Genomic DNA, 11,044 nt, shown 5'->3' with positions numbered 1-11,044 from the left:
GGCTAAACTGAAAATCTGAAAATAATGGCACCTCCAAGTTTGTGATGTGATGCACTAATGTGTAGACATTACTAGTGTCGCAGCTGGTAAAGGCGGGGCTAGTTTTCACTACTTAATATACTAATGGCTAACTTAATCATATATCAATTGGTTGTATTTGTAATAGTATTCTGAATCTGCAGAGTATCTAAAGTTATGTTTATAATAAATTGTAATAAATTAAAAAGCATAGCCATTTCCTCTAAGAAGTAGTGTAAAAGTACAAAGTTGCTTAAAAACTAGGCTATTGTGAAGTAGTACTTAAGTACATAACTTATATAAAAAGTAAGACATTTGACTAAGAGTTGCTATGACAAAAAAAATACCTGTTGGTTATTTGTTACCTTGAATATGATCCTAAAGTTTAAAATAAACAATACAAAATTTACAATCCAATTTGAAAATAATATTTTATTTAGAACTAAAACTCAAATAGGGATTTTCATAAGGATAACCTAGTAGGTATATTAGCTTTGTTCCTTATTCGTTACAAAATACATCCATATTTACAAATAATAAATAGCAATAAGCCACTATTAATTTCTAATAGTACATCATTGTCCAATCGGAGTGAATGTGGCATTTTTTAAACAGAAACTGTTTATTGCTGGTAATGTGTTTACAATCTTACATAGTAAATGTAATTCATTTGGATGTTTTTATGTATTTGATGGAATGACAGTTCTACCATTAAAACACCTATGCAGAGGATTCGACCTGAAGTTGGGAGGTGGTGTGTACAAGGTCTCTGGGAAGACTTTCTCGAGCCTCTTGCATCTTTTTCCTGGCCCTCTGGAAGGCCTCTGGGAGAAAAAGAAAAAGATATATTGAAAATAGTAAAACCACACCGTTAAAAAAGAAAGAAAAGTGATAACAGATGAAGACAAATTATCTTTGCTTACTAATATTCATTTTTTAATTATACACAAAGTAGGTTAAAAACAAAAATGCTTTGGTTCATCTTGCTATTTGTAGAATATTTGGGGTGCACTGGTCCTGAAGAACTGATTTCTCACACAACTAAGCCTTCAAACAAATTCCTATAAGCAATTTTTGAGTTAAAGTCTTTACCGAGGATGGTGCAAACAGCTCCTTGCTGACTAAATCCTCCCAGCTGGTCAAAAACTTTCTGCCTCCTTTTCTTCAACATGGTGGCATCAACAAATGCCCTGAAACACAAACAATAAGGACACACTAAACCACTGCATACAGCGACGGTTAAATATTTAATATTACAGTATGGACACAAACATAAACCGATGATGAAGGTGAACTTGCCTGGCTTGCTGGATGCAGTGCAGATTAAAGGTGACACTTCCTGTTGTTTCAGTGCAAAAGCCAAAGCGACTCAGCCTCTCTCCCTACAGACGTATTCGTTGTGTTGAGTATGGAATGGAAAAAATGGGCATTCTTCGGCATACCTATAGTGTACAAGAGCATCCACAGAGGTTTGGGCTTACCTTGAAGGTCCCTGGTATTCTGACATAGCTGTGGTCTTCAAGCTCTGGAGAACCTCCGATAAAGAAGCGCCTCAGTGCGGAGACTGTCCCCGACTGAAGGGGTCTCCACGTGTGGCATGTTATGGTTTGTTTTCCTGGCACACGTGGAATGTGAGAAAATAAGACCAAAGACTTGATGAAGTGGTGATTTTCAAAACATGGGAATGCTTGGTTTTCTGGGAAAATGTGTGATTAGGGCGGCGTTTAAATGTCAAACCACAAAGCTTTCCATCAAAGTGAAAAAGTATTGTTCTTTGTTATTAGAGCAGAAGCAAAAAGCAAATATTTTCATTATATTATATTGTCATTTGAGATTTCTGGGTTACGTTGTTGTCAACGTTGTACGTTGTTATATTTTCTGATATTAAGGATATTTACCAGGCGTGGCAGGAAAAAGCAGGTAGCCATAGCCTTCTGTACGAAAGCGCTGCCAGGAGTCCAACGAAAGAACCTTGAAGTAAATCACCGGCCACTGAGGAATCGACTCTGAAACCAGGATGAAACTCACGTATTAGTCCAATCTAATCATTAACGTGAAAACAAAACCCCTCGCATCTAACTAATGCATGACCCAAATTTTTTAAACACATTGGTCCATGGCTGATACCCACCCTCGCTTTCCTTTTCGCTCATGTAAAAAGCCTCAAAGCTAAAGGGGTAACTGAAGAAAGCCACATTTTCCTGTTGGCAGAAAGAACATTAAAGAGTTGAACAAATCTCAGTTGGCAGGACCTGAAACTGTTTATGTATACTGTTTATATATATATATATAATATAAAAAATGTATATGTGTGTGTATATACACACCTTCCCTAATGTTTTGGTCCGGCACGTCTGCGTTACCCCTGAGAGAGTCTGAAATGGCAAGCTGGACCAATCTGAAATGAAATATTTGAATTTAGTTTAACTGATTCTAAAAAGGTTTCAACACACTTAAGTGTCAATGCTATCATACACCATGTGTGACTTACTGTTTGGTAGTTCCATAAAGAAGTGGATGTATAAGTTATCGTATTCAAAGCCTTTGGCTGAGACTAGGTAAAAGAGAACAAAGAGGAGATTCAAATGCCCAAGACAGACTTTTAAGAAATATGTATTGTAAACACATGCAGTAGTGATGGCAGCAATCATCCTCACCTATCTCTCCATTCATCATGTACCGCAGAATCCCTACAGGAGGCTAAGGGAGAGTCAACAGTGAGTGAAAAGCCTTTTCCAAACAGACCGCCATAAAAAGTGTTCATTAATTCAATTTTAGTTGATCTATTGTTAATGTTGGTTTCATTTTAGAGCGAATATGGCCGTGGACGGACGAACTTACCATTTCAAAGTCTTGTCCAACAAGACTGTTGAGGTACTCCTTGTGACGTACGTACAGCTGGAGTCAGAGAAAAGTGGGCGTGTCCACATCAAAAGACAAATTGTTTGACTCCATAATCCGTGATATGAACACAAACATTAAAAGGTAAACTCTTAAATTCTGCTGGACTCATGATGGAGATGAACTCACGTCTTTGTACACGTTTTGCTCCCTCTCCTTTTCCTCTGGTTGCATGGTGGTGCACATGTTCTTAACCGTGAGGCGCCAAACTTCCCTCTTGTCCCCCGCTGTTACAATCCTGCACAACAACAACACACGGCGGACAGGTTTTATGTTTAATTTGTCAAAAACAAGCATCCCTTTCTAATGACATGTATGTCCATCGCCTAGCTGGTCACAATGTTATTTTAAAAAGACGTTGATTTGGTATCCATCATCAACGCAGACACCAACAGTCTGATGTCACGTAGTCAACTTGCCTGTAGGGCTCTTTGTCGTTGTTGAAGTCAGGTTTTACGATAACTGTTCCATTGCAGTCTGTCTTTATGGTTACCAGCAAATACTCATTCTCTTTCTGGCCCATCCTGAGAAAACAAATGAACAAACAATCACAGCTGAATCACACAACATTCACAGATGACTTAATGAAACCTGTCATTCCTGAGCGGCATGCGTGCCGAGGGGCAGAAGTTACAACCCTCGAGTGTGGACTGAATGGAAAGGAGGTCTTACCTTCCAGCGGGGGCTAAGTCTCCCATGATATGCATGGTCTGCATGGCATTGTTCACCACATGACTACTCTTCACAAACTCCGCTGTGGGCTCCCAGTTGACAATCTTTGACTTCGGGACACTGCCATCCCTGTGGAATACAGCGGACCATCCTATCAAATGACTTTAACAAACATCAAACATTACAAGAACTGTCTTTGAGGATTAATAAGCAGCATTTGGACAAATGCTTTTTAATGAAATTGTATGTGTACATTGGAGATACAAATACTTCAAAGTTTCAAAGTGAGAAAGACGTGCAGTTTGAAAGTATGCTAAATGCATTTCCACATGCAAGACCATCTGGGATGTGAATTTGTTTATACAAGTCAGCTTCACTCACATGGTGCGTCTGTCTTGCCGTCTGTGTCGCACGCTGGCCATCCTTTCAGCCAGGAATGTGGGGCTGGATTTGGTTGTGCTCAATAAGTCACTGGAAGTCTGCTATCAGGATCAAAAACAAAAATAAGCTACTTACAACCACATTTTTACAGACGATAATTGTAGAATCCTCCTGGACTGACTTGTCTGTGAGAAAATTTGAGGTGTCAAAACGAGTTAACCTTATGACAAACAACGTCAGTAGTTTGTTAAATATCCTCAAAAATATTTGGAAAATGTCTGTAATTACAACATTGTAACGCAAACTACTGGATGACTGTGTTGCCATTGGAGTAACAGTTTAATCTACCAGTTGCTGGAGTGCAAGGCAGCTGGTGTAGCGGTCATGATCGGTGTATGTGAAGATCCTCTGATTGCGTCGGCCCTTGGCCTTGTTCAGGGCCTTGACTTCTGTGTGGTACTGAAGGTCCAGAGGGGTCTGGCAGGCTGACTCGTTCTGGAACAGCTCCATCTCATACTGGGACCACAGACACAGAGGCATGAAGGTGAGGAGGCGCGGGTTAAAAATAGTTAGAATAACTTAACCCTTTAATTGTTTTTTATCATAACAATACGCAAAGGACACTGAATGCTCAAGTGCTACCTGACTGAAGAGTTTCTCCTGCCAGGCCACCACCAACTCCTCCTCATTATCATCTGGTGACAGAGTAACAGAAATGTTGAGTTAATTATGCACAGGAAACATGGACACAAAAACAGGTATGAAAGTTTTCATAGGACTTGTACACAATATCTGTTGCATTCATACAAACAAGGCAAGTCATGCAGTGTTTTGAGTTAGAGACACATTTTCTCCCAAAACGGAAAAACAAATTGCCATAAGTAATAGTTAGAACGACTATTAAACCAACAAGTCTGTTATTAATTTTGAAGTTTGGAAGTCACGCAAGGAAATACAGAGAATCCAAATGTTTACTTAGGATCTATAATAATAATAATAGACTGACCATCAGTTTTACCATCAGTCTTTCTCCCAGAATACAAATATTTGTACCTGTCTGGCCATGTGAGGTGAGGGTTTCCAGTTCAATGGCTCCTCCGTCTGGCTGGGACAGAACTTGCTGCTGCAGATGCTTAGAGAGGGCAGCGGTGGAGGTCACCCTCTCAACACGCACTCTTAATAAGGGGAGGTAGGGGGGGGATGAATACAGTGTTATATGTAAACCTTTAGTATATATTGTTTCTATAGTATGGGAAGGAGAAACATTTCGCCATAAAGAATAGTTTCATCCTTCAGTTTATCCCTGTCATTCCTGGCGTCTCACGACGTCTGTGGTAGTCATATTTACAACAGCTGTTGAAGCGAGGAATGGAAGACTCAACTGTCTTCCTTTTTTCATCCGCCGTCGTAACTATGACAACCACGGACGCTTTCGACTCCATAACGAGGATCATCCAGTACGAAGATTGACACACCGGAGGTTTTGTAGACTAATGTTGACGTTGCCGTTAGCTAACGTTACTCACCGTATTCTCAGGTTCTTGATAGCATCCCGGGATCGATACACAGCTTCACCGGTATCCGTGTTCCAAATGTCAGCCATTAAGCTAATGCTTAGCAAGTAAACACTCAAACGCTGTTGGTTTGAATTGAGCTCAGTGGGTTGCTAAGCTGGCATGTTTGTTGAAGCAAAAATTCACGTTTCTTTTTCTTTTGTGCTTTTGGTACAACCAACCACACACAAGGTTGCTAACTGCTCGCAAAGTTTGCAAAAGTAAACGACAAAAACAACGGTTTTAAATTCTTCCTTTTCTTCTTCTGCTGCTGCCTCTTCTTCTTCTTTGAATATTGGTAGCTTAAAAACGGATTCAGGTGCATTGCGCCACCTACCGCACCCTAGCATCATGGCGTTTATTTCATTTCAAGATGATATAATAATAATAATAATGAGTATTATCATCATGAATGTTCTGCCTTCTCTAAACTTAAATGTAGTAGGTTGTGCCACCTAGCAGACAGTCAGCACGAGGAAGACGCGCAGGTTTGGCTCATTAACGTTACCAGGAAAGAGAGAGCACGCCGATTTGGCGCGAAGCTGAATCCTTCCTCAAATTCTTCCACGCGCGAGCTTAGGACATTATTCGTTTGTAAGTACATATTTTGTGTTGTTGTATAAATGCAGTTTAGACAATTTCTGAAATATGTTGAATGTATGTTTGTAGATGTTACGAGAATTCTCAGCTAAACAGTAGCATCTAAACTATGCTGGCTTTCTTGTCATGCTACCTTTGTGCCACATTGTCTTACGTGGTATTTATGTACCTCTATGTTTTGTCTTCTCCGGTTTTACAAAAGAAAATGGGAATAGATCAATCTCAGTTTGAGTAACAGGTTGAAAAGAGTTAAAACACAAAAAAATCATCTTTACTCAGAAGGAAAAAGTGTTCGCTAGCTGTCTCTTCCTGTCAAGAGGAAACGCAGGTTGAGGGCAGTATAATGAATGTTATTGTAGTTATTGTAAATAAATAATAGTAAGAATATTTTGTTTCATGAGTTTGTATTGTTAGCCCTATTTCCTTTTATTCCTACATGAGCTGGTACCCAACATATATGTACAGACTGATTAACCTAAAGCCTGAAAGCTACTGGCTATGACATAACTAAACATTTAAAATCAGGCATAAAATGTTCAAACAAAATCCATCAAACATGTGTTTATTATGCAATTATATATTATATATATTTTATTATTTATCAAGACAAAGTGCTCCTCCTGAGTGGTTGAGTTCTTGCAGGCTGAAGAGAGACAGAAGAAATGTGAGATCATCAGAATGTGAAATGAAAAGAGCAGATTTACGTCTGTCAACATGTTGAATATGGATTACACATGAATAAAATACAGTACCGGTCAAATGTTTGGACAAACTTACTCATCAGTGTGTCTATGTGTGTCTATAAGTTAGTGTGTGTCTATGTGTGTGTATATATTAGTGTGTCTTTGTGTGTTTGTGTATATGTTAGTGTGTCTCTATAAGTTAGTGTGTCTCTTTGTGCATCTATTCTAGTGTGTCTTTATCTCTTCTTTGTGGGTTCTCCCTCAGCAGCGGCGATCTTCCTCTTGTTGCCTCTCTTGCCAACGACCTTCACCGAGGTGTTGCAGCTTTCTACAGATGAGCAACAAAAACAGGGTTGTCAGTTAGTTGACAGTCACAACACCAACGTGGACAGAAAAACCTTCCAACTAAACGACAAAATGGGCCGTCATTCGACATTCAAAGTGTATTTTCTGCTGGGATGAACCTTAGTTAAAGGATTCTTATATTATTCATAGCTGATCCTCCCAAAGCGTTACACTGGCTCTATATGTGAGGAATATCCCTAAGACTTTCATGTGTGCCCCTTCAATTCATATTTTAAATTTGCACGTCTTCTCAATATCGCTCAACATCGTAGGCTGGTTGTTCTTATTTATTTTAACTTGTCGGCATGATGTATGTTATAAGGCGGATATTATGGTCTCAGGTTTTGACATAACGGTACAAACAATAAAGCACCAGCGTTTAAATAATATATATAGACAGACATTTAAAAACCTGAGGAAAAACCCATGCATCTTCATAAGTATGTATTATTAGAAGGTTGAAAAAGTCTGTATTTCTTTGTTGTTTTCGGTGAATTTGAAGTTTTAGATGAGTACATTTACCAAGACCCCAGTTGATGTACATTTCTGCTAAAAAATCATCAGAGTTCATCCCCCACATCTGTCTGAACCTCGTGTTTAGTGAACTGATGATGGGATGCATCTCCAGCAGCAGTTTCACACAATCTGCTTACCACTGACTGCTGAGGTGGACGCTGACATGTTGCCAAGCCCAAGGTCCGATGAGCTTGTATCGTCATCTACAGATGACAAAAACAAAATGAAACATTCATTTCTTGTGAATTAAAGTCACCAACTGCATGAGAAGCCAAACTACTGACTTTGTTTGTTTGTTTCCTGGTCCTCTCTGTCCTCAGTGTCCAGCCTCTGTCTCTTCATCATGGGTCCTCTCTCAGCAGCGGCGATCTTCCTCTTGTTGCCTCTCTTGCCAACGACCTTCACCGAGGTGTTGCAGCTTTCTACAGATGAGCAACAAAAACAGGGTTGTCAGTTAGTTGACAGTCACAACACCAACGTGGACAGAAAAACCTTCCAACTAAACGACAAAATGGGCCGTCATTCGACATTCAAAGTGTATTTTCTGCTGGGATGAACCTTAGTTAAAGGATTCTTATATTATTCATAGCTGATCCTCCCAAAGCGTTACACTGGCTCTATATGTGAGGAATATCCCTAAGACTTTCATGTGTGCCCCTTCCATTCATATTTTAAATTTACACGTCTTCTCAATATCGCTCAACATCGTAGGCTGGTTGTTCTTATTTATTTTAACTTGTCGGCATGATGTATGTTATAAGGCGGATATTATGGTCTCAGGTTTTGACATAACGGTACAAACAATAAAGCACCAGCGTTTAAATAATATATATAGACAGACATTTAAAAACCTGAGGAAAAACCCATGCATCTTCATAAGTATGTATTATTAGAAGGTTGAAAAAGTCTGTATTTCTTTGTTGTTTTCGGTGAATTTGAAGTTTTAGATGAGTACATTTACCAAGACCCCAGTTGATGTACATTTCTGCTAAAAAATCATCAGAGTTCATCCCCCACAACTGTCTGAACCTCGTGTTTAGTGAACTGATGATGGGATGCATCTCCAGCAGCAGTTTCACACAATCTGCTTACCACTGACTGCTGAGGTGGACGCTGACATGTTGCCAAGCCCAAGGTCCGATGAGCTTGTATCGTCATCTACAGATGACAAAAACAAAATGAAACATTCATTTCTTGTGAATTAAAGTCACCAACTGCATGAGAAGCCAAACTACTGACTTTGTTTGTTTGTTTCCTGGTCCTCTCTGTCCTCAGTGTCCAGCCTCTGTCTCTTCATCATGGGTCCTCCCTCAGCAGCGGCGATCTTCCTCTTGTTGCCTCTCTTGCCAACGACCTTCACCGAGGTGTTGCAGCTTTCTACAGATGAGCAACAAAAACAGGGTTGTCAGTTAGTTGACAGTCACAACACCAACGTGGACAGAAAAACCTTCCAACTAAACGACAAAATGGGCCGTCATTCGACATTCAAAGTGTATTTCCTGCTGGGATGAACCTTAGTTAAAGGATTCTTATATTATTCATAGCTGATCCTCCCAAAGCGTTACACTGGCTCTATATGTGAGGAATATCCATAAAACCCAATGATGATGATGTACATTTCTTCTAAAAATTCATAAGAGTTCAACTCCCACAACTGTCTGAACCCCGTGTTTAGTGAACTGATGATGGGATGCATCTCCAGCAGCAGTTTCACACAATCTGCTTACCAGCGACTGCTGAGGTGGACGCTGACATGTCGGCAAGTTTAGTGGCTATTCTGCTTTGAGCTTCTGCCTGCCTGTACGCTTTAAAGAGTGCATTCTTTCTTAAACTTGGGTCTCTTCTCATCCTCTTCTTTGGGAAACGCTCTTCTGACGATGAACTTCGGTCTGATGAGCTTGTATCGTCATCTATAGATGACAAAGACAAAATGAAACATTCATTTCTTGTGATGTACAGTATGTTGAAAGGCTGATATTATGGTCTCAGGTTTTGACATAACGGTACAAACAATTAAGCACCACCGTTGAAATAATATTAGACAGGTAAATCCATTGACCAAGTTGATGTACATTACGCTAATCAGCTTACCAGTGACTGCTGAGGTGGACGCTGACTTGTCGGCAAGTTTAGCGGCTTTGCGCCTTTTAGCTTCTGCAAGCCACGTCATTTTGATGAGTGTACGCGTTCTCAGACTGGCCTTTCTTTTCATCCTCTTCTTCTTTGGGATACGCTCTTCTGACGATGAACTTCGGTCTGATGAGCTTGTATCGTCATCTATAGATGACAAAGATAAAATGAAAGATTAATTTCTTGTGAACTACAGTCACAAACGGCAAGAGATGGTCATCTTTTATCATTTCACGGTTCAGACTCAACAAAACAGTAAAAAACAGGTCTCGACTCAAGGTACCAACTCCATATTAGAGTCTTCTCCACCTGATAATTCCATTGACACCAGTAAATGCAGACTTCTGTCTGGATTCCTCACTTACCTTGAGCTGTTTTTAGGGCCGAAGAACACGTCGCCTTTTCAGATCCGTTAGACATTGTGATGTTTAGAGAATTTCTAAACACAAAAACTTCAGTGTTTGCAGTTCTCATGCTTGAAACTAACTGACTGAATTTGCCACCCAGTGTGTTCTTATTCTGTGGAGAACGGAACGTGGAACACGGAAGCTAAAAAATGGAGCATGGTAAAAGGTTCCAGAGGTCATGTCCCTGGAATCCCAGTGAAGCCTTCTAGAATATGCAAATAAGCATTTAGGGTAAATGTGTGTGTTTGTGTTTTTGTTTGTGTGTGTGTGTACAGTGTATTTGTATTGATCAAGCTTATTTACTGAATATATTCATACAATGCATAAAATACTATGGTACACTTGTGTTGTGAACCGTTCATCTTGATCTTGAAGGCAAACAAGTAAAAAATAAGGGACGATGAGTCCAGTCTGAAATATCTCAACAACTGTTGAATCCTGATTTTAAAAAATCTCCAACTGACACCATACGGTTTCACTCTTTTTTTAATTAAATGTCTCAACTGTTGGATGGATTTGGTGCCAATATCCAAATTAAAATTATCTGTCCGAATCCTAGGCAGCCAGCAGAGTCCATTAAACAATAAAATGTCCCTCACATAACCCTTGTTGTGAAAATCAAAATCTTAGCTTTTCTGTTTTGTTTTCTACAAGAGATAAATGAGACAAAATGTGTGAATTAGAGAGACCTATAATTGGACAAACAGATCCAGACTATCCGTTTTCTCTTTTTTTAAGATAACGTCCAACGACTCTATTATGAGTGGCATCGATGGCCATTTAGCAGCTAACTAGTTAGCCCCGATCAAGGTTGAACCAAAACTGACAGCTATTTATT

General features: G+C 39.6%; 1 protein-coding gene across 2 annotated transcripts; it reads right to left on the bottom strand.

Moving 5' to 3' along the window:
• Positions 1-456: 456 nt before the first annotated feature.
• mks1 (MKS transition zone complex subunit 1) lies at positions 457-5,856 on the bottom strand. 2 transcript variants are annotated; one of them, XM_037467685.2, is made up of 18 exons: positions 5,499-5,856; positions 5,026-5,147; positions 4,615-4,667; positions 4,321-4,488; positions 3,973-4,070; positions 3,592-3,720; positions 3,339-3,443; positions 3,049-3,157; positions 2,860-2,916; positions 2,676-2,718; positions 2,510-2,572; positions 2,346-2,416; positions 2,150-2,219; positions 1,917-2,024; positions 1,500-1,633; positions 1,318-1,400; positions 1,111-1,208; positions 457-842 (listed from the first exon to the last, which is right to left on the bottom strand). In XM_037467685.2, exons 1-18 carry the CDS (start codon positions 5,573-5,575, stop codon positions 739-741), a joined length of 1,692 nt encoding a protein of 563 aa, XP_037323582.2. In that variant the 5' UTR covers positions 5,576-5,856; the 3' UTR covers positions 457-738. The 2 variants fall into 2 exon arrangements, with proteins under 2 accessions (XP_037323582.2, XP_037323580.2); XM_037467683.2 differs by having other exon boundaries at positions 458-842; positions 3,973-4,073; positions 5,499-5,854.
• Positions 5,857-11,044: the final 5,188 nt, after the last annotated feature.

Source organism: Pungitius pungitius, chromosome 16 (genome assembly GCF_949316345.1).
Source record: "Pungitius pungitius chromosome 16, fPunPun2.1, whole genome shotgun sequence".
Classification (NCBI taxonomy): Eukaryota; Metazoa; Chordata; class Actinopteri; order Perciformes; family Gasterosteidae; genus Pungitius; species Pungitius pungitius.
The sequence above is the reverse complement of the archived record's forward strand: the minus strand, read 5'-3'. Positions and strand labels throughout refer to the sequence as shown.